The sequence below is a fragment of the Castor canadensis genome, chromosome 13 (assembly GCF_047511655.1).
Source record: "Castor canadensis chromosome 13, mCasCan1.hap1v2, whole genome shotgun sequence".
Lineage (NCBI taxonomy): Eukaryota > Metazoa > Chordata > Mammalia > Rodentia > Castoridae > Castor > Castor canadensis.
Window position 1 is genome coordinate 1,346,247 of NC_133398.1, and position 24,570 is coordinate 1,370,816.

The 24,570-nt window shown below is 44.6% G+C and overlaps 1 protein-coding gene across 4 annotated transcripts in view; it reads right to left on the reverse strand.

Annotated features, from left to right (window-relative positions):
* The window catches only part of Camsap1 (calmodulin regulated spectrin associated protein 1), a 60,462-nt gene that overhangs the window by 33,280 nt on the left and 2,612 nt on the right, over positions 1-24,570 (reverse strand). For 3 of the 4 annotated variants that reach the window (XM_074052818.1, XM_074052817.1, XM_020164019.2), the window contains exons 2-3: positions 7,699-7,961; positions 6,589-6,750 (exon numbers count right to left, since the gene is read on the reverse strand). In XM_074052818.1, coding sequence (XP_073908919.1) covers positions 6,589-6,750; positions 7,699-7,961 — 425 coding nt within the window. Of the gene's footprint in view, positions 1-6,588; positions 6,751-7,698; positions 7,962-24,570 lie in introns of those variants that run through there. The other variant, XM_074052819.1, reaches the window with a different exon arrangement.

Genomic DNA, 24,570 nt, shown 5'->3' on the forward strand with positions numbered 1-24,570 from the left:
AGTCAATGCCCTGTATAGCTATCCTTATCTCAACCAGCAAAAACCCTTGTCCCTTCCTATTATTGCTTATACTCTCTCTACAACAAAATTAGAAATAAGGGCAAAATAGTTTCTGCTGGGTATTGAGGGGGTGGGGGGGAGAGGGAGGGGGCGGAGTGGGTGGTAAGGGAGGGGGTGGGGGCAGGGGGGGAGAAATGAACCAAGCCTTGTATGCACATATGAATAATAAAAGAAAAATGAAAAAAAAAAAAAGAAAGGAAAGAGAAAGACAAGGAGAAGATGAGCTAAATGGCGATCAGACAAGATGGTAAAACCCAGCCACAATGACACTCACACTAGTGTAACTGATGTAAACACTCCAACGATAAGGAACAGATGGTCAGATGAATAAAACAAGAAGACCATTTACATGGCATACACAAGGCTCATTTTAGATAGGAGGCACCAGGAGGGTAAAAGTAAAAGGAAGAGAAGAACTATGCCATACCAATACTGCTGGTAGAACACGGAGAAGTCACTTAATTATAAATGCAGGAGATGCTGGAGATAGGGATTTTCACTGATGATGTGATAAAGAGAGATTCTGCTTAACTCATCAAAATATCAAAAGCATAAAGAGTGACTGTGAAAATACACAAAACAATGCCCAATGGAGCTGCAGTGGAGACTCCACATCCCCACACCTTGGAGAGCAACAAGCCACAGGACCAGGAAAGCCAGAAGACCTCACTCAGCATATGGATGCCACCAACCGTCAGGGGACTCCATCAACTCAGAACATATCAAACCACACAGCAGTAAGATGGCGAGCATTCATTTTACAAAGATTAAAGTCAGTCTTCTCTGATCTAATATTAAATTAAATTGGAAATCAAAACACAGAAAGGTGTCTGGAACCCTCTCCAAATGTTCAGCATCCACAAAAGCTCTTCAGATAACCCACTTGGAGCAGAAATCCACCAGGGAAGCCACAATGTTTTAAAAGAGAATGCCTAGAAATACAACGTATCAACATGTAGAAGAGAGAGCAAGAGCAAACTTAAGAGAGGAATCAATAGCTTTAAAAGCGCTCATGAGAAATGAAGACAGGCTTAAATGAACCAGCCTTCAACCTAACCAGCTATAAAAGGAAAGCAGTTTTTGTTGTTTGGTTGGTGGTTTTTGGGTTTTGTTGATGGTACTAGGAGTTGAACTCAAGGCCTAGGGTTTCTTAGGCAGGCGCTTGCTAGGCAGGTGCTCTGCCACTTGAGCACATCCCCAGCCAGGAAAGCACGTATTATACTTCAAAATAGCTATGAGAGAGGTTTGGGGTTTTTTTTATTTTGTTTTTGGTTTTTTTGCAGTGCTAGGGATCAAATTCAGATTAAAAAAAAAAAAGAACAAAAAGAGAAATAAAATTAAATCAAAAATAAATAGGAAAAACATAATAAAGACAAAAAGGAGAAATAACAACTAAACCAAGTGACTGGGAACTGAAACTAGCAACAAGACATCACTGTGCAGGAAGCCTGGGCATTTCCCCTGGGCCATGGGATGCTGAGAATGGAGCATTCTGCTGAAAGGCTCTGTACACTGTCCTGCTGCCTGGCCACCACCTTGGAGGATGAGCAGTGTCCCTTACTCCTCTAGACGGAGAACAAGACCCACATCTTTAGCACCTGGCACAGGGCCAGGCAGGGTCTCACTCTGTAGGCCAGGCTGACCTGGAACCCATGATCCTGCTGCATCAGCCTGTCTAAGCACTGGGATCACAGGCATGTGGCACCACGCCCAGCTTCTAACTTTTACATGTAATTTACATATACTTGAATAACTTGTGCCACTTATCAAAATTAAAAATATATCCAGGCTTTAATTTCTTCTGACAGTAAGCATATACTCTACAAAAAATTAAAGTCAGCCTTTATGTATTTATTTATTCAGTGTATTTGATGGATGGAAAGAAAGAAGAGGTAGATTGTCAAAAAAGTAGCTTCACCAGAAAATTCCAAAGATTTCAGGAAGAAATAAAACCAATCAGACACAAACTAGTGCACAAAATAGAGAAAGGAAGGATTCCCAACTCATTTTCTGAGGTTAGCATCACCCCAATACCAAAACAAGGAAGATATATTATAAGAAAACACTGCACATCAGTCTATCAAGAACACTGACAAAAAAATCATCAATATATTAGCAAAGTGAATTCATCAATATATGAAAAGAGTAACAATCACAGCCCACTGCTCTCTGCCCTGAGGATGAAAGGCTGATTAAACATTCAAGTATCAGTGCTACTAACTATAACAGACTAAAGTGTCCACCTTCATGGACACGGGAAAAGCAGCTGACAACGTTCAATATGTATCCATGAAAAAAATACCCTAAGCAAGCCAAGAACAGCAAGAACTCCTAATGAAGGGCATCCGTGAAAAATTATAGCAGACACCCACCAAGGTAAAGGATCAGATGTTTATTCCATAGAACTGGTACAAGAAAAGTGTCTTCTTTTACAATTCCTAGTCAGTATTTGACAGGAAGTCATAGCCAGTGAGTAGAATAAAGGGAAAATTATTTTAATTTCAAAAAATAACAAACTTACAGATTAGAAAGAAGTATAATGGTCTGTACTCACAAGTGACATGATTTCATATATAGAAAATCTTAAGGAACTTGTTTCGAATTAAAAGCTTATCAAGGTTACAAAATATAGTCAATATGCAAATGCAAATTGTTAACTGCATTTCTGTAGGCTGACAACAAACAACTTGAAAATGAAATTTGAAAAACACCATTTACAACACAACCAAACCATAAAAACCCCAAGGATAAACTGAGAAAACTGTATTATTAAGACTTCACCCTGAAAACTGTAAGTCTGGTAAGATGAAGTTGTTGATGGACTTATCAATATTGGTAATATATCACTCTTCCCCAAATCGATCTAGATTTAATGCATTCGTGATCAAAATCCCAGCAAGTGTCTTTTGTAGAAACTGACAAGTTGATTCTAAAATTATGAGGGCTTTCGAAAAACCTAGAATAGCTAAAACAATTTTTTTTTTTTTTGGTGGTAGTGGGGATTGACATCAGGACCTTGTACTTGCCAAGCAGGCGCTTTACCACTTGAGCCACAGCCTCAGCCCTTTTTGCCTTAGTTATCTCTCAAATAGGGTCTCACTTGTATGCCAGGCTGGCCGAGGCCACGATCTTCCTGGCATAAGTCCTGGCATGGCTGGGACGACAGACACATTGCTACTGTGAGTAGCCACTAGTCGAAATGGGGTCTCACAGACGTTTTTGCCTAGACTGGCCTTGAACATTGCTCCCGATTTCAGCTTCTGAGCAGCTAGGATCACAAGTGTGAGGCACTGTGACCAACTAACAATTCTTTTTTATTAAAAAGGATACAGTTCAAATATTACATTGTGCAAATTCAAGTATTACCACAGACTACAGTTATAAAACAACAGTTCACCGCTGGGACGCTGCCAGAAAACTACTCACACAAGTCAGTGGAGGAGCATCTGGACACAGATTCATGTGTGTGCTGCCACAGGACTGAGAAGGGGAAAGGAAAGTCTCTTCCACAGATTGTCTCTATATAAAAAACAAATGATCCTCAGACTTTCGCTCACGTCATGTACAATGACGTCATGTACAATGAACTCAAAGCAGATCAGAGAGGTTAATGCAAAAAAACTAAGACTACAATACTTCTAGAAGAGTATATACACAGGAGCAAATCCTCACAGCCTTGGAGTAGGGCAGAGATCACTCAGCTAGGTTGCAAAAATCTCAGACTACTTTTTCACAGACACTCCTAAGAAAGTAGAAAGGAGATGGTGCCTGGTCATCAAGGGGAAGTAGGCTCTGCAGAAATGTCATGTCTCAGAGTGCAAGAGACTAAGGCTTAGGCCAGGATAAGGTAAAGGGAAGTCCAATATGGCAGACATGCAGGCAGCCTAGGCTGCCACCAACTAGTCTGAGGCAGGACAAGGTCCCAGACTGATGCTACAAAGAAAGAGAAACTCAGCTCACTTGACAGGCCTCAGCTGCTGAAGCTTGTGAGGCTCCACAAATCCACAGAGGACTCTAGGAATGCAGCAAAACGTAAGGAGGGCTGCAGGGAAGCTCGAGCTTGCTGGACACTGGGAAACGGATGCTAAGAATAAGGAGCACATTCAGCCTGACCTACATGCTGCATCCAAGGACCCAGGCCCAGGAGAAAGCCTATGAAAGCAGAGCTTCCCAGCCACCACCAGAGAAGTCGCCCAGGGAAAACCAGCAATGTAAGGAACGTAAGCACCTCTGGAAATGCTAAGGACACAGCAAAACGTGCAATACACATAAAAATAATGGATGAGAAAAAAGAAAGTGTTATGAAAATTGAAGCAAGAGAAACAAGGAAAGGAATGTGGGCTGTGAAAACAGGTGCCCTGACACAGTAACATCAAGACTGACTATCAAGTGTCCAGAGTCCTCGTGTGACCTGAGGGGACTGAGGACAGGGATGGAGAGCCACATGAGCTTTAAGTGCTGTTTATCACAATCTTGTATCAGTAGGTATGTCTATTAAGAACAAGTCAGAAGCCAAAATTTATTTAAAATATAGACGAACTGGATGTGACAGGGCACATCTACGGTCCCAGCTAGCTGAGGCAGAATAATGGTTTCAACCCAGGAGTCTAAAGCCACATTGGGCAACACAGCAAGTTCTCGTTTCAAAAATGAAAAAGAAAAAAAAAAAAAAATAGGGGTAGAAAACAGAATGAGTGCACAAGGAAAGTGATGTCTCTGGAGTACATGAAAATATTCTATATATCTGCGAAGTTCACAGGAAATAGGTACAGGAACATGGGAAGGTTTAGAAACACATGGCAAATGCACAAGAAACCTGATCAAGGAAGGAACGCATCCTCTCCCCAAAGAAGTATGGACAAAGGTAATGAGCAGGCACTCTACCACAGAAGAAATTAAACAGCAAACACACTACTTTTTAAACTACTATTTTACCCATGAGTGAAGAAAGGAGACATTAATTCTTGTCTTCCAAACTGGCAAGGATTTTTTAATATCCAATTCATGGGAAGACATGGAGAAAGACACTCACGCAGACTAACAGCAAGAAAAGGACGATATACCTTTAACAGTCAGATCTGGCAAAAAAACAAGAAAAGGTCCTTAAAATGCACATCTTTATCACACCATTCTCTGGGCAGAGTTGTGGTCTGAGGAGATTATGGTAACAGTGCAGAAAGGCAAGGCATATAGCAGAGAAAAGATGAGAGGGAAGGCTGAGGCCATGACCAGGCGATGGGGAGACACTCACTACCCAAGCTCAGTTTATATGAACTGTACTTCGATAGATAAGCTAGGACTGTGTATTACATGCAAACAAATAGAAACTGTACAGATTATCAAAATGTCAGTGGTAAGATTATGGGTAGTTTACATTTTGTCCTTTTTTTCCACACATCTGTAGTTTCTAAATTTTCTATAATAACCATGTAATTTCTTTTACAATAAGGAGGAGCCTGTTAAAGAAAAGTTAAAATATGAACTTTTGGCCAAAGGAAGTTCTTGTTAGGGTTTCAGGAATGTCTCCATAGAAATATGCAGCAGTGCTGAACACCATTTTTAACCCAGCTCCTATGGGTGTTCCCTACTGCATGGTATCAGATGAATCAGGGTGCCCACACCCAGAGGCATCCTTATGGGCAATGTGGCAGAGCAGAAACAGCACTGGCCAGTATCAACATCCAAACAAGGCCTGGAGAATCTGCAGTGAGACCTAGCAAAGCCAGCAGCTTTCTGCCCTGCACCTCCTACAGACTGCACTATAAGGGGGTCTGCTCACCCAATTCTCCAAACAACATCTGAGGTGGAAACTCAGGGCAGGACAACTGTCTGAGCAGAAGTCTGGCACAGTCTTTCCCAATTTCTGACATACAGTGTGCTTTGTCACAGTGATGGCTGAGATCTTCAGGGGGCAAAGGGAGTCACTGGCCTGGCTTTGGACACACAGACTGCATGACCAGAGACTTTACAATGTCCCACACTATTTCTTCTTCATCACACAGATACAACTTTGCCTGGGGCTACACAATCTTGTCTCCTCTGCTTCTCAATGTCCTCATTTGAACAGTTTTACAAATAAAAAGGCTCTATACCAAAGGTTTCATAAGGAAGCTTATAAATAAATGCATACTTCTAAAGATAAACACTCTTTATAAACAGATGAAAACTACACTGTAAGCTTCTGAATGTACGAGGAGAAAGAAAGGTCCTTAGGAAGACACCATGTGACTTCGGAGGATCCTTTCTAACACTGAGTGCTCCTTTACTGAACAGATGCCTAAGATAAAAATGAATCTACACTCATTGTTCTAACCACACACACTGCATTTTCAAATACTAACGTATCTCACTCCACTCTCAGTGCTCACAAGTAAGAACTGTCTGCTTTGTTTCTAACTATTGCAGACACTTTGCTGGACACAGTATTATATATGCAGCCTGCAGTGACAGGACAGTAGCCAAGGTCCCAGTGTGAGAGACATGAAGTGTGTTGCTCTCAGGGGAAAGGAAGGCTGGGCAGGCACTCACCTTGTTGATCCAGAACACCATGGCATCCTCAAGGTCATATGGAAGTTCTTTCGAGGCGCTGAATGTGGAGAAGCGCTTAACGCTGGCCACCACCTTCTCAATGCTGATCATCTCCACTGTGTAGGCCATCATGAGAGCATCCACCATCGCCATGTGGGCACTCTAGGGTCAAAGGCAGCAGCTTAGCACCCTATGCCTCCTCTCCCATCAGGTCCCAATTCAGGGAACCTTTCTGTCTTTCTCTCCCACCTTGCACAGAGGGACTCTAACACCTGAGACCTGCACATCCCTGTCACGGCCCATGAGCCCTAGGACAGTTAAGAGTGGCAATCCAGATTCCTCACCTCCTCACCCCCACCCCCACACCCAGCAGTCCTCTAAGCTTCCTCTGTAGGTAGAGTGCTACTGTTCACGGCCATGGGAAAACGGTGGGAAGAGGTTGCCAGAAATGTCTGCCACCTAATTCTCTGGCTGCCAGCCAGGGCCCCACCCTAAGACTGCACCCTGCCTTTATGCTGCCTCTTCCCATAGCACGAGAAACTTTCTCTTCACCCACATGTCACCCTTAAAGTCTGAGTGAAAAACCTACAGAATGAAAAATGCCAGTGAACAGCCTAAACAAAAAACAAACAAACAAAAAAAATGCAGAGCAACAATAAGCTGAGTGCTAGGCTGGTCTGGAGAGCTGAGGCAGAGCACAGCCTTGGAAAAGAACAGGCAGAGACCTGCCTGGGAAGAAGAGTGTGCCAACTGATTCTGGCATAAAAAGATCCCCAAGATGCTATGTGCAACCATCCAGTAGGATGGGCTCAACAACTCCTTGATACACCACCTGCCACCACTGGCCTCAACACTTCCATTCACATGCCCCACTGTGATCTCGGTCTTACAGTGTTCACAATGAAAGGAATGCTGCTCTTTTTTCACTTTCCACAATGCTTACATGCTTAAAAAGAGAAGTGAATCAAGGATCATCAGTACACACGTGCAGACTTTACCACCTTGCTCATACAGGCTCACCTGTCTGGCATCTGGTTGCAGGGCACTGTGCCTGGCCTGGGCAGCTAAGTAAGCTACAGAGGACGGCTGGCATGCCCACCAGACACTCACCATCTTTATGGGTGCATGGCCGAGGTCAACATCAGTCACAGGGGTGTCGTCACTCTCCATCACATAGATCCCCTTCCTAGACAGGGCCTGAATGACAGACTGGTGTCCTTGTAAAGAGGCTGCCTGGTCTCCTTTCAGGATGAGGCTGCAGACACGACAGTACAGCTCACTGGACAGAAGTAGCTTGATAACAGGCGGTTTAATGTGCTCTTGCTCGTACTGGTCGATGTAAAAAGGGTCTCTAAGATCCTCAGGGATGTTGTCTAAGACAAGGAGAGAGCATTATGTGAGCGAGCACACATGAACCACAGTCTCCAAGCCCCGCCAGCAGGATAAGGACAATGAGTGCCTTTCAGTGCAATTCTGGCAAAAGCAAAGGTATAGCTGATCAACCGGGTGACTACTGACACACAAAGGTCCCAAGCCACTCAAGAGCTTAATTGTCACCTGCGTGAACAAACGCACACATGAAGTTCACACCCATGGTGACTACAGCAAAGCACTGCATTTCACGACTGCCACCATCACTTTGAAGATGGACTTTCAGACCCAAAAAGGCAAGATGCAGGTGTGGAAATCCTGAGGGTGTTAACAGGGCAGAATGAAAACCAGAGTGCAGTGAAGCTAGGATAGTGCAGTGCCTGGGGACCTCAGAGAAGAGGGTGTGCAGGCACAGCTGCATCAGTTTTGGTGAGAGAGCTCAGCATGTCCTCCTCCTGACATCAAGATCAGAGGTTACAACAGAGGCTCAACAGCCACATCTTTGCCAAACGCAGAGCCAGGCCTGGTGTCGGTGTAACCCTGACAGACTAGCGGCAGCTAGCCTTCACTCATCTTTGGACCAGGCAGCATTAAACTCTACACAAATCATGCTTTAATGGGCATTTTAAATCCATCAAATCAGGACTACCGCCCCCCACCCCCATTACAGATGAGGAGGCTCAGAGAAAGGATATGATGTAGCCAAGGTCATGGGAAGAAGAAACCAACTCTGAACCCACACCATCTGGTCCCCAGTACAATCACTGCCTGTCACACACATACACACACTACCAGGAAGTCAAACGCATACACACCAGGCAAATGTGTTAGCACTGGTACCATCCCCTTTCTGTACTTTCCCAGCAATGAAACTTATCAACAGCTGCTCCCAAGGGGTGGGAGGGTCTTTGCAGCCAAATCTAGAAAATGCAAAGTTCCACACAGGAAGGTTCCAGATCTTCAATGTTCCATACCCACAACTGCAAGGCAGTGCAGCTTGGGGGCGTTCTGGAACCATCCCACTTCCAGAAGAGTTTAGAAAGGGTCACCATCTTTAAGAAAACACCATCATTCAGCGTTGAAACCTAATGGAGATTTCCCACTGCCAGTGGACACTCCAATTGCTCTCCCTGAGCCAGGTCCAGGTGCTCTGATGTCTAACCTGAGGGAAAGAGCTGACTCTTCAGTAACCCTCAGAAGCACCCCTCTCTTCCTCAGCTCCCTTCTCCCTTTGTTTCTTACAGATAGTGTTGTCTCAGACCCAAGATTAATTACAGGCCTGTGGATCCTTGTCATTTCCCTTAACTCTTCATTCTCAGTTTTTTTACTTCTAAACAGCATGGCCAATGTTTACGTAGCATTAAAGTTTTGAAGCACGGTTGTGCACAGAGAATCTGGTCACCCCAGTAACCATGCAACTTGTCAGCTCCAGCACTGGAGGTGCTCTGCACAGGCTTAGTGGAGATCACCAGGCTGAAATCTCACAATCACTAATCACATTGGGTAGCCATCTACAGTTTTGAAACAAAACAAATCTTATCTATAAAAGGGCACCAATGTAAGAGTGAGATCGCCCAAGAACTAGAGTACACTGGCCAGGACTCAATGGGTAGCCTGCAAAATGCACCCACAGTGGCTGTGTGGCCTGGTTCTAAACAGGTGCAAGTCAGAAAAGGGCTCTGAACTAGAGAGTCCTATAATCTGATGATGTTTCTAGATGTTCACATTGCTGCTAGGAAAAGGACACAATGGTCATCTTCAGCCTTCATCTTACTCGGTGACCAGCAGCAGCACTGAGCAATGGTCAGGGCTCCCAACAAGAGCCACCCTTCACCTGATTTCCAGGACATCTCACCTACCCTCTACTCTCTTTCCGCCTCACTGCTACTTCCATCTTCTGTTCAGTTCTCCTTTGTTTGTCCCAAGATTATAAGGGGCGTATCCTACCTCATGTCCCAGGCGGCCTCATGGCTTGAAAGGCCAGAGATGCATGGTCATCACCAAATGTATACTCTAGTCTCCAAGCTGGGATTTCTAGAGTACCTTGAGCTGCACTGGCTGGCTCAGACCACCCTCCCTCTCACCTGGATGACTGGAAGTGCTCCCCTCTAGGAGAGCAGAAACTAGCACAACTCAGGGAGACCCTGCAGGGTTCTGGCTCTGCCCAAGGGCAAGAGGACACAAGAACCGGCAAGAGCTGGCCTTTGATAGAAGCAGAGAAACCACAGGGTGTATGCTGGAGCCCCAGACATTGCATGAGGACACATCTGACCTGAATGTGGAAGCTAGCAACACTGAGAAAAAAGGCCAGGCCATGAGCTGTCTCTCTCCTGAATGGCTGGCCAATGGAATGGAAATGTTTCCCTAGGCCACTTTTAAACAGTCCGCATGAAGTGGTTCACACCATCCTTCTTTGAATCCTGTACAAACGGGAATCATGAGAGCAATTCCTGTATACTTCAGATTGAAGATAAGGGAGCTAAGGGATGGCGCGCCAAAGAATAGCCCCAGATCCAGCAACGTCCTCCTCAGCATGCAAGCTTCTTCCGCTCCAGTCACAAGGTCTACTGCACCCCACGTGGGTGGTAATGGATCCCCAGTCCTCCAGGACATCCACTATCCACAGACAGAGCTCAATCACTACTGGGGAGCCCTGATCTATGCTTCTATTCTACTGTTAAAACACAGCTTTGTACATAAAATACCTCTAATCTATTTCTAGTAACTTACCTTTTTCATTTCTTCTATAAGCCACTAAGACAGTTTGTTAGAATTATTCATTCACTCAACAATTAGTAAGCACCTATGTGAGCCACGAAAGGTATGAAAATGCTGGGGAGCCAGAGGAAGTGAGTCACTGACCTGGGCTGAGGTTCTGAGGCTCTGAAGTGGACAGAAAAGCCAGCAGGCAACTTTCACAATGCATGCAATGTGTGGGGTAGGTACAGGACACTCAGGGTGCAGGAGACACTCTAGCACTTGAAGTGGGGTAGGATGTGCAGGAATGGGTGCTCCAGACAATAAGGAAATGTGAAAATGACCCTTGGGTAATTTTGAGGAAACTATATAGTTCATAACTGCACAACAGAGACAAACTTGACATTTCACTAATTCATTCAATAGATTCTTAATTGAGCATATGCCTGCCCTCACTGTGAGGCTGTCAGAGGAACAGGCAGGCTTATGTGCTCTGCAGGCACATAACAAGAGAATGGAATAGGTCAGGTTGAGTCAAGGAAGGCAGAGGATAAGAGTGCTATCTGCTAGTGTTCCCTGCACACAAAGTAGAGGACAAACCTGGATGCCTAGGAGGCTGCTAGAGGTGTGGGGGTGTAAAGAAGATGCCTACCTCTGACCCTGCCAGCCAGGCACAGGATGGGACATGTTACTAACAGAGAAAGCAGGTAATGGAGGATGGCTATGGGGGGAGAGGAGCTCTGTTCTGCACATGTAGCTCAGAGTTGCCTGTGGGGCCCAAGGGAGGCTTTCTGACGGGGACAGCATGTGGGAATCAGAAGCGCAAGAGACAGGAACAATGTTTGGCATCTGATACACAAACGTGAAAATTGATGCCCATGAGAGCTGAGTCACCCAGTAAGGGGGCAAAGTGAGAACCAAGGCTGGGCAAAAAAATCTGGCAGTGCACCGAATGCCAGGCAAACAGAGGAAGAAATGCCAAAGAAAGGAACTGAGAGGTGGCCAGAGGAGGAGTGGGCAATTGTAGGGGCAGCACCCATTTCACTGCCACACACCAGAGGGGGCCACCAACATCATGCCCCAACAGTGGCAGGGACAGATCCACTCAGGGAGGAATGGCCTCCTCAGCTCTCCTGTTCTACACAGGTTCAGGTGTGAAAGTGTACAGACTGGGTTTCTAGCCAGAGGCCGGGAGGGGAGACCCTGAGAAAGTGAGGAAGGGATCCAGAGAAGAAGGTGGATAAAAGGATCTTGGGATCTGTGTGTAATGTCTTAGACATCCAAATGGCACCCACTGCAACCAGTATGGCAACAATTAGGAGGGCTACACCATGGCTTGGTTTCTTGCTGGCACCCACATCAGATCAGAAGAATCAAAGGCCGTGTGCATACTCAGCCCATGGTGAACTGCAGCCCACCATTGGAGGGCCAGGACTTACCATCTCAAGCATGGTGGACTGGCTGCTGAAACAAACACAACACCAGCCTTCCCTAGATTCCTCACAGGCTCCAGAGTAGCAAAACGTAACAGCCAAATGTCCAATATACCAGCCAGAATTACTCAACAAAGAAAAAGACAGGAATATCTGTAACTCCCAAGAGAAAAGCCAAATGTTGGAAATGTCCACCAAAGACTTTAAAGCAATTCTTATAACTATGTTCCCAGAAATAAGGGCAAACACTTGAAATAAATGAAAAAAACTCACAGAAAACTCTGGAGAAAAAGAAGTCAAGTGTGGAAGGGAACAAAAAAATCTAGAGCAGAAGGTGGCAGGTCCTGGGAACAGAGAGGTAGGTAGAACTTTGAACAACCCTCCTCAAAGAGCACTGGCCCACTGGCTTCAGACACTGAGACCATCACAATGCCCGAGAACCCACCCAACGTAGGGAGATCACAAGTAATGGCTGACCACCATCCCCAAGCTCCCATCTACAGGTTTGGGGTCACAATACAGAGACAATTCTTCTAAAAGGACACAGAGGGGACAAATGGGAACAGTGGAGCACAAACTGACATGCTTGAGTCCCTCCACCCTGAGGCAAGGCCTTCCTCTTACACATGTGCACACATCACAGCGCATCAGAAAGGGCACCACCTGCAGTTCCCTACCCCAGAGCAGCATGGCCACACACAGCCAGTTCCCCAGGGTTTCAGATGCCAGCACACAGGGCATCTGAAGAACCAGCCTGAGCCACAAACTGAGTAAATGACTCCAGCAAAGGAAAGACAGAAGTAACAAGGAACACACAGACACAGGAGTCTACTTAGACCAAGACAGCAGGTTTGCTTCCAGGAATGGTAGGTCCTGTAATTCCAGCCAACCAGGGCAACGCCTGCACACAGGATGTACTGGCCAAGGGGACAGTGAAGACTCACCAGCTAAGTCCAGAGAACCCGCTAGGGGGCCATGTTACCTGGGCCATCAACTCCCTCTCCTGGAAGGGCGTGTCCGTTCCAGAAGAGGGAGTAAAGAAGTTTAACTGCATCTCTAGCACCTCACAAGCTCCCGAAGACAGTGCTTGGACTTCAGGGCCCCCAAGTGGAGCATCACTTTGGGTTGGATTAGGAGTGAAGCAGAGCCCCCAGACAGCTCTGAAGGCCTCCATTTAAGGTGGGGGAAAGTAAGCAGCATGGCTGCTCACAGCAGGAGTCAATCCTGCCTATAGAAAGACATCATCTCAGGCCTCTGAGCATTCCCCAAACCTTTCAACCACAAAGATTGGGACCTAAAGAAAAACAAGCTAGACAAAATGGCAAGACACAGTAACAAAAGCCAGCAGCAGCAATGAACAACAAAAGAAAGTTTACAGACTTCTGATGCCTACCGAGCAGGAGTCAGTGAGGACAGCCTCCCCACCACCTGGAACTAAAGTCTCTGCACAAAACATAAAACTCACTGACCCGAAGATTCTAGGAAGTTGGCAACAGTAGGCATGCTGAGGAGGAAGACAGACCTTACAAGGCAGCCCCCATTTTCACTTTCTTGTCCTCTGCTGCTTGACCTGAGTGTGCCCCCAGCCACAGAACTGTGCCACGGGCACAGGTAGCCAATCCTGACAGAAATCCTGTCCAAGGACCAAGAAAGGGGTCCCTGCAGGCTGGAGAGTAGAGTCCTCTTCCTTTTTTCTCTTCCAGTCTGTTCCCATTGGCCCCAGTCACAGAAACTGCACAGTGATGGCGAGAGCAGTTGACACTGCCTTTTCAACCAGGAGGGAAGAAAAAGGTGCCCAGAAACCAGAAAATGTGGGGAAACCCAAGAAGGGAGAACTATTAAGAGGCTCCCTGGTCAAGTAGGGGAATCTGCACAATCCTGGGCTTATTTCTGAGTTGCATGCATGAGCTAAACCCAAGGCACACAGCAAAGACCTAAAAACTAAACAGGCACCAAAACCACTGTGCACAGTGCAGAGCAGACTTGGATCTTTAACCTGAGGGGGTTATCCCAACCCAGCAGCAGAAGAAGGAAATCATTATTATCCAAAGGGTTTTAAAGGGCTTGGAAGAGTCTCCTCAGTAAGATTCGCAAAGCTCAGGATATAATCCGTAACTACTAAACACAGAAAGAACCAAGAAAAAGTGACCACTTCTCAATGGAAAAGACAATCAACAGAGGTCAACTCAAGATGACCCAGACACTGGGGTTTTCAAAGACTGTAAGGTAGTTGTAGTCAGCTACAGGAGATGAAGGCAAAACTCTTGGAGTGAGGAATTTCTCAGGAGAAAAATTTTAAAAAAAAGAAAAGAAACAAGCCAAAATTCGAGAACTGAAAATTACAAAATCAACACAAAATTCATTGGTCAGACTCAACAGAATGGAGATGACAGAGCAAAGAGTCAGTGAGCATGAAAACAGAGCAGAAACCATCCAAAATACGACCAAAAGCTAGTGAAAGACACCAAATTACAGACTATGAAAGCCTAGCAAACCCCAAACAGAACAAACTCAAAGAAAGCCAGGTACAGACACTTCACAAGAAGAGTGCAGAAAACCCAGAAGAAATGAGCTTTCAGCCACAGACTATAAAGGACTATGCTTTAAAAAAATGGGAAGAAAAGACAAGGATTTTGGCAGAAAAGCAGAAGCTATCTGAGAGAGAGAGAGAGAACTTGAAAGATTAAAGAAAGAAAAATTCTAGAACAGAAAAGTGACTGAACTCCATTTTATACAATGGATCGTCGAACAATGGATTAGACACGTGAGAGCCGAAGATGGGTGGAAAGAAAATATCTGGAATAAAGAACAATGAGACAAAGGAATGAAAAGATAGTGGAGAAGGTAAAGGCAAACATTGTCCGTGTCACAAAAATAGAACTGGAGGTCCAAAAAGAAAGGAGAAACAGGGTAGAAACAATATTGAAGTAAACACTAGATAATTTTCTGGTATTTGTAAAATTCATGAAACCACTGCCTAAGAAGCACTACAAAATGCCAGCAGGACTAAAAAAAAAGGAAATCCACACACCAAAAAGCATCACAATAATACTGATGACACCCAATAACAAAGACACTTTTTAAAAGCGGCCAGAAAGGGTTTATGATCAGGCCAGGTGAGCACTCATCTCTACTTGCTCCTCTGCACAGACTGCCTACAAACCCTGAAGCACCTCGAGGACAAGCAAAGGAGAACTCTAGAAGGCAGAGAGAAGGATGCTGATTTGGACCTCAGCCTGGAGGACAACAGCGGGATGTCTCACTCTCCACCAAAGGCCAGGCCTGGTACTTAGCAACTCCTAGTCGAACAAGTAAGGCAGTCCAGGAAGCTTGTCCCTGCCCCAGCCAGGGACACCAGCAAGAGATCCCACAACATAACACCAGCTGAGACACACTCTCCTTCACAAATGGGCCAAGACACTCCTCCCTGAAACCATGAGCCACCTTCTGCCAGGGAATCCAGCAAGAGGGGTCTCACCAGGAGAACCCAGACTAGGAGACACTCTCTCTCCCTGCTGGTCATGAGGTTCCTCTTCCCACGCAGGTGGGGCTCTAGCAAAGGCTATCACCCCAACACCACTAGCTGGGAACCACACTACATCCCTCAAAGGTATTAGTCTCCACAGGCAGGAGCAGACAACCACAACCAGCACCCCAAGCACTCTGCCTGGGAAATTCTTTGCCCTGTAGATAGAGCCCCACCAGCACCAGAGGCCTGGCTGCCCAGTCTGGGAAGTTTGTCCTGTCCCCAAGCAACACCAGTAGGGACTAGAGGGAGTAGACTTGAAACAGCACCACAAGGCTAGGACATGAGGCCACACTGAAACCTCAGCCCACAAAGGAAGCCAAGGCTGCAAGGAAACCTCTAAAAGGAACTGTGTGCCAAAATAAGAAACCCCAGAATGAATCAAGTGCTGGAATTACCTGACAAGCATTTTAAAGTAACTATCATTTAAATACTGTTCCAGTCTGAGTGAGACCCCATCTCGAAAAAACCCATCAAGGGCTGGTGGAGTGGCTCAAGGTATAGGCCCTGAGTTCAAACCCAAGCACCACAAAATAACAATAAAGTTACTATTCCAGAAGCAATTAGGAATACTAAAATAAAACTAGAAAATTTCAGCAAAGGAACAAATTAAAGTATCAAATCTAAAAATGGAAAAAATAGTAATGAACATTTAAAAACTCATTGGACGGCTCAACAGAAAGGTGGCAATGACAGAGAACAGAATCACTGAACTTGAGGTCAGCTCAATATGTTTGCCCAATCTGAACAGGCAGAAAATGGAAACTGGAACTATGGAGAGAAAAAAGGGCAGAGCCTGTGGGAGCTGTGGGAGTTACAAGAGACCCAACACCATACCCTGGGGCCCCAAGAGAAGAGAGAGGGCAGCTGTGAGAGCATTCAGTGAAATAATGGCTGAAAGCTTCACAAATACAGTGAAAAATACAAATCCACCAATTTCAAGACACTGAGTCAACCCCCAATAGCATACATCCAAAGAAATCAAATTTCTAAAACTAAAGACAAACATTCTGAAGTAGCCAGAGTGGAAGGGCACGTGCCTAAGGGGAACACCCACTGCAATGACAGTGGGTCTCTCACTGAAAGTCACGGTGGCCATAGGGAACTGGCACACATTTTCAAATGCTGGAGGAAAACAACCAACAACCACAAATTCTATATCCAGCAAAGCTATTCTTAAGGAATAAAAGGGAAATAAAGACATTCTCATATGAAAGAATTTGCCTCCAACAAATCAAGAAGAATGGCCAAAGGAATTTCTCCAAAGTGAGAAAAAAAAAAGTTATAAAAGGAGAAATTTTGGAGCATCAAGAAGGAAAAGTAAAGGAGATAGGTAGTGTGGTAAATAAAATAGATATCCCTTTTAGTTTTTAAAGTGATATATGATGTCAAACAAAAACTGTAATGCATCGGGTATTCATCACAATGGCATTTAAGAGTGGTGAGGATAGAGACCTAAATGGAAAAAAGGTTTCTGTGTCTCACTCAAAACAGTAAAACCACAGCACAACAATCTGTTATAAACATATTACTATTAGCAATCAGCTGGCTGGGGTCTTTTCGCTCTACTAAGAGAGAAGACACGTGTAGACAAGGAGAAGCTCCTACAGTACTGGCAGTCCTGGGCCCTCAAGCAGCCATGGCTAGAGGAGAGACTGGCAGACTCAGAGGCTTACAGCTCTAAGACCTGAAAGCTAGAGATCTGCTGCTCCAGGTCTGAGAAGCCAGAGACTTGCGGCCTTAAGGCACTCAGGTTGGAGGCTTATTTGTCTGAGCCTCTAACCACCAGCAGCCCAGCACCTGGCAGTTTTAGTAATCTTAGGCTCCTGGTAGCAATGAGTGGCAGTGGGGCAGCTGGCACCTTCTCGTGTCAGGCCTTGTTCAGGCCTCAAGCACTGGGACCCTTTCTTTCACTCTTCTTGAAAGTCCATCTGGACCTCCAGGGGCCAACATCTCCATTTTGTTTTTAAATAAACTAGTTCATATGAACCTGGAGAAGAGGAGGGGGTGTTACAAAGAATATCAGGAGAAAAGGATGAACATCAAAAGATTAGGGAAAAGCTGGGAGGTGAGGCAAAAACTAAAGTCATCACCTCACATCCCCATTCTTCTCCTCCAAAATAACCAATTTAGTAAGTTTGTTGTTCCAGACATTTTCGACTTTCACATTTACAGTATAAACATGGTTTCCACCTACACTGTTACATTCCCCACTGTCAACCCTGAATTCCATTTCCATGAGGTGTGGGGTGCCTGGCAGCTTTGTGCTACATGAGGGCAGAGCTGGGGGTGTGGGAGTGGAAAGTCTTGACAAAATAAGATGTGTGCAGGTCCCGCCAGGAATATCACAATGGACTTCAACCTCTTGCAGCCAATTAGCTGAAACCTAAGAAAGGATTAGGAAGGGACAGAAGCAAAAGGTAGGGAAAGGGAGCAAGGGATAGTCTCAAAATGAACCAGCTACATGCCCAGAATATTCACCAAAACAGACTATACTCTAGGCCAGAAAGCAAACTTTAACAAGTTTAAACGAGAACAGACTGGGCTTGGAGTGGCTCAAGTGGTAGAGCACCTGCCTAGCAAGTGTGAAGCCCTGAGTTCAAAACCCAATACCGCCAAAAAAAATTCCTCAAAATAAAAAATAAAAGAGAACATACTGTTTTACAATAATGAAACCATAACAGGAATACTAGTAAAAAGAGGAAAATCTCTAAACACGTGGAAACTACACTAATAATTAAGTTGAGCACTGGTGGCTCACGCCTGTGATCTTAGTTACTCAGGAGGACCTCAGATCAAAGCTAGGCCAGGCAAGTAGTTCACAAGGTCCTATGTCAAAAATACCCAACACAAAAAAGGGCTGGTAGAGTGGTTCAAGTGGCAGAGCACCTGTCTAGCAAGCTTAAAGCCCTGAGCTCAAACCCCAGTATCACCAAGAAAAAAAAATTAGTAACTGGTATCCCCACTGAAGTGGTATTAGCAGGAGGGCTCTGCCTCCTGAACAGGATTAGTGCCTCTTCTACCATGTCAGGACATACCTAAGGTACCATTTATTAACTGGGAAACAGGTCCTCACCAGACATGGAATCTACTCCTGTCCTGACCTTTCCAGCACCAGAACTGTGAGCAATAGATTTGTGCCGCTTATAATTACCCTATAGAAGATATTTCTGTAACAACAGCCCAAATGGAATAAGACATTGGGTCAAAGAGGAAGCATCAAAGGGAATTTTTTATAAATACCTAGGGCTGGATGAAGATGAAAATACAACCTACCAACATGTGCAGGATGCAGCTAAGGTAGTACTGGTGGCACTAAGTGCTTATATAAGAAAAGAAGGGCAGTCACAAATCAATAATCTAAGTCCCTAACTTACGAAACTAGAAAAGGGCAGGCAAAGTACACCCAGAGCAAGCACAGGGAGGCAGACATGGCTACAAAAGGGCAATAGAAGAGGTTCTGAGGGGTGGGAATATTCTGTACCTAAATTATTCCAAGGTCAATGTCTTGGTTGTAACAATCTGTTAGTTTTACAGGAAGTTATTTTTGGGATTTGAGTAAAGGTATCTAAGACCTCTGTCATTTTTTTTTTTTTTCAAAACCACACGTTCATATACAATTACCTCAAAATAAGTTTATTTTTTGCTGGGGGCATGGCTCAAGTGATAGAGTGCTTCCTGACAAGCCAAGACCCTAAGATCAAACCCCAGTATTGCCAAAAAACATACCTTGATAGATAGATTTTAAATTGACCAAGATATTAAAAGATATTTCATAGAAAAAATAAATTCAAATGGACCAGAGACATTTATAAAGGTCCATCATTAACAAGGAAATGCATATCAAAACCACAGTGAGATGGTGTAATTCACTGCCTTGATAGGCTAAAACTATAAAGACTGACAACATCAAATGCTGACAAGGAGACAGAACAACCAGAACTCTTAATATACTGCTAATGGGAAGTAACTCAGCCACTCAGGAGAACTACTGGGGACCTTCTTATAAAGTTAAACCTGCATTTACCTCGTGACCCCAATAATTGCACACCTAGCTGTTTAAGGTAAGTGAATACGTCTATTCACAGGGCAGAAACTGGAAACCTCCCAAATGATCAACAGGCAAATGGAGAAGTCATGTGGCTAGGCACACATGGAATTCCATTACTAGGTAAAGAAGATCCACATAACAGATGAGTCTCAAAAATACCGTACAAAGTGAAGGAAGCAAAATGCAGCCCTTGCTGTGTGCTTAGGTAACGGGAAACTCCAGAAAGACAGGTCTATTCTGCAGCAACAGGAACAGGTCAGGGAAGCCTTGGATGGGACTCGTGTGGACCTTACAAAGGAGCAAAACGTTCTTTCTCTTGACTGTGGCCATGGCCACAGTAGTGTGTACCTTAGTTGTGTAGTACTCACACAACTAAGTACTTCCATGTGTGTTTTATCGTATATAAATTATACTTCAATAAAAGTGGTTTTCTCAAAGGTCCAAACTAAGTCTACACTTTGTATACAGTGGGCAATAACCACTGTGCCCTAGAAGAGACTGACTAACCCAGATTTCAGATATCTCTTCCCTACTTGGAAACCTCCATGTCTTCCCAATTAGTATAGAGTGAAACCCTTGCAAGAGTTCATTAATTTATCAATCAGCCATCCATGGTATTCCAAGACTTGGTACTCAGCATTTTGTCCATCTAATCTCAGCTTTCAACTGCCACTAGCCTTTCCCTGCACATAACACACTCACACCTGCCTCCATTCCCCTTCCCAGTCCTTGTCTGGGTTCTCACCTATCTAGGCCACATACTCAATTTCACTTTGCTTAATGGAACATTCCAATTTCCATCAAGGAAGCACTTCTTCCTCTTTGCCTGTCCTTCCAGTGGCATCTGCTTCTTTTTAAATACGGCACTGCCCCCAGGCTTCCCCCTTGTATTGGAGGCCCAAGACTAGTTTAGTTTTTGACTGGTTGAATTTGCAGTGACCAGGTTATATATAAGCAAACTAACAGTCACCAAAGTAGGATCTTTCAACTTGCCCATGGTACAAAAGCAATATGCAAAGGGAAGCTAAGGCAGGAGGATCATGAGTTCAAGACCAGGCTGGACCACATAGAAAAGTCCTGCCTCAAACACTCCCCGCCCCCTCCCCCCTCAAAAAAAGCAATATGCATTTAATACAAACTGCACTTTGAATTTTGAACTCTTCTTGAGTTAGCTGTAAACCACATGGTACTCTCTCACAATGTCAGGATCAGCAGGGTAAACAACCAAGACTCTGCAGTGTGGTGTTGCTAAGCTATCATGTTGGATAAGTCAGATGTATTAAGTTGTGTTTTTGACTTACAACATTTTAATTTTTTTTCTTTTTTTTATATTCAAAATGTGTGTATTGGGATGGTTCCCACTCATCTTGATTCAGGGTGCTTTAATACTGCTTGCCTCTGAAGGAAGCCTTCCTTTTCCTCTTGTAGACTGGCAGAGGACCAGTGGAGCAGCCAACACACAAAACTACATTTGTGCATGAGTAAAGATGGTGGTATTTTATAGGATTCTGGGCATTTCACATCCATGAAGTAGAATGGGGCTTCACACCAGGTGTTTCTTCTTGTGTTTCCTCTTCGCCTCCTCTAGAGAGGGGTAAAGGAGCTCCTTTGTTAGAGGCCTGTTCTCATGAGGTTGTCACCACCAGAAAGGACACATTTTCAGTTTAGGAAGGGCTTTTTCTCTATGTAACCCCATCATAAATCAAGGGGTATCTATGTAAGAAAAAGAGGCTTAACTTGTGCAAAACTCTGAGTTCAATCCCCAGGGAGGGAGAGAGGGAAAGAAGGAAAGGAGGAAAGGGCTAGGCGGAAGCTCAACAAAGAAGTCAGAAATAGAAATAAAAACTCAAAGATCATCTTTCTGTGTGCAATAACCAAAGTCAAAGAAGTAGAAGAACTATGAAACAGAGACTGTAACTATTCCTGTCAAGGGTACCAGAGTCCCCATGTTAACACTGGAGGCCCAGTAGATCACAACTCACCCTTTTGCCCACCTCCCACACCGCTGTCAATCAGTCTACTCTCTTGGGTTCTGCTTCCCCCCCACCCTGCAGGGCTAGTGAGCAAATCCAGTTTGTGCACGCTACTCAGCATGCTACCACTGAGCTACATCCCAGCCCTCAATTTACCCTTCTAATTCTACTGCCAACAAACAAAACGAGGCAAGACCTTGGCACTTGCAGCCTCAACCACATCGGCTCCCAGATGTTCCACCTAAGAGCCTCCACCCACTCCTACCTGCTGAAAACATCTTCCCAGGCATACTTTCTCAACAAGTCACCCCTACTAAAATGTCTTCACAGGGACATACAATAAAAGAAATCTCCAGGCAGCATGAACACTATAAACAATCTGGCCCCAAACTATTTCCAAACTAATCACCTACTATTTCAGTCCACACTGCCTCTACCTCAACAAGGTTAATCTACTCAGACTCAGTGTCTGAAAACACTTGGTTGCTGCATAGTGGTGCAGCCAGACACCCTCCCCTCCACTCCTGGGGGCTACCCAAGCCTTCTCCATCTTTTAAACCCTATCAACCCATGAAGCCTCCTTCAGCATCCCTGTAAGCACCCAGAAACTCCCCTCTGTAGCCTCTAGGCACTCTGCCATGATAGCACACCATTATCTTTGAACTCCTGCACTATTCCTGTTCCTCCATATTTTGTGGGGATTTTAATCAACAGAGCAGATAGCATTATGTAATATCTTGTAGTTCTTATAATACAAAAAAATTATGCACACAGTAGCTATTCAATTACCATCTGTCATGAATGTGACACTGGCTCTACCCTGTCCACCCTGAGACAAGATGAAAAATTATAGCAAGCCTAGGTTTCTCACAATGCAACTAGGAAATGAGGAAAGGGCACTGGTACACAACATTAATAGGGCTACTGAAACAAACAAAAACAATAGCTACAAGTAAGATAAATGCAAAGCAAGAAAACATTAAGGGTCCTCTGGGGAATATTTGCCCAAAGATAACACCCTGAAGCACAGTAATAACTGAAGGGCCACTCAAACTTAAAGGATTAACTAACAGATTCAACTTAAAGATGGATTTACGTTTTTTAATATTTGACTCTCTGGTCTTTAGTTAATATTTAACTTGTGACATCAGGACTGGAAGAATGCTGACACATCTCTAGAAATGTAAATCCCTCCTCTTCTGGCTACCAGGACAGAACACATCTTCTTATTCCTCAGTTCAACAAGCACTTGAGCACTCTGCACAGTGGACACGGCACTAAATGCAACAACCAGGACCCCAAGCCTCACAGACACACACACAACAAAAAGACAGGTGCTCTCAGGACACCCTAGTGGAGGAAGGGTCACACAACTGTGCCCAGCAAGCAGCCCCTGGGCACCAGTTATACTGTTAAGTGTAACAGTGTTCAGTAAATATCTGAAAGCTGCTCTGACCTTCCCATCCCAGAAACATCCTTGCCAAGAATAACAAAAGGCTATTTAAAACACAATCCAAATTTATAAACTAATAATCTGACCAAACCATCACCTAGAACAACGTGGCTACATGCCTCTAATCTGGGAACCAGACATGCTGCTGTCAAGAGAAGGCTGCTTCCAGGGAGTATGGCCCCAACTAGGAATGCATGTTGCCAGAGGGGCTCTAGTGCAGACTTCCCCTGAATGAGGTTAGACCCCAGCTTCACAGGCTACAGGTCCTCCTATGCCTTTACCACATGCTTTTTAAGTCAGTAGTTTGAATGACCAGCCAGATTGGAAGAACATGAGGGAAAGAAAAAGCAGCATTCCTTGCCAGCAGCCCTAATCCTAGAGTCAGACCACAGTTCTTCAGCCTAGTCTACTGCTAGTAGGGTAAGAAGGCTGAGCTTCTGTTCAGACCCAGGATTTGCCCTGGGCCCAAGATTCAGGGTAACTCAGCTCCAGGGCAAAGGGACAAGTCAGTTTCCACTGCGCCATACTACAACCTCCTTGCAAATACTTGAGAGCCTTCTCATACTCTCCCTGGGTTGGGTTGTTTGTTCTTTAGATTGTCCTTGAGCAATGAAAGCTGATATTCCCCGCTGTCCCCTGAAACCAAGGTCTAGATGCCCCTGAATTTGCTGAGAGCACTTACAACATGCCTAGTGCTCTAGAAGCAAAAGCCAGGTCTGCCAAAGCCCAACACTCTAATCCATAAAATAAATACTATTTCAAGTCACTCCTTTAAACTTTTCTATCCACTTAGTGGAACTTTCACCTAAAGCAATACCACATACTCTTGGAGGTAAGAAAACTCCTGTCCTGTTTACACACATGTTTAAGTGAACAATTTTCAACATGCCCAATAAGTTACATCTGAAAAATAACTGAAAGACTGTCAATGAAACGCAAGAGTTCACCAAAAAAAAAAAAAAAGAGGGAAATCTAAAAATAAAAGAACAGTGCAACCCACAAGTCTTGGCTGTGGCACCAGAGCCAAATAAAGCTAGAGAAAATGTTTCTGCATTACTGATGCCCAAGGTCTGCCAGGGTGAGCTCCTGGGACCTGCCACTTACTACAGATGACAGCCTGGTGCCAGGAACACAGAATCCCCAAGGCAAGTGAAGAAAGCAGCCTCCAACATCCACTCCTACAGTTAGTTTCACCATATTTTTGATTCCTACACCAAAGGAAAACTGTTCTCATTTTCCAGCCTAATGAATAATTGTTTAACACATAAAAGATCTAGCCACTCTCCCCATCAAGCCCTCTAAAAATGATTTACCACTGAAGTGTCCAGATTGAAAGCACTGTATCTCCAGTGAATGGAAAAGTGCATGAAGAGTTCCATAAAAGAAACAAAGATTCACCCCTAGATAAGGGTAAGAGTTTTAAGGTTGAGACTTGCACAACCACGCGTAAATGAAATCTTTTCAGTTGAGCTGAGGCA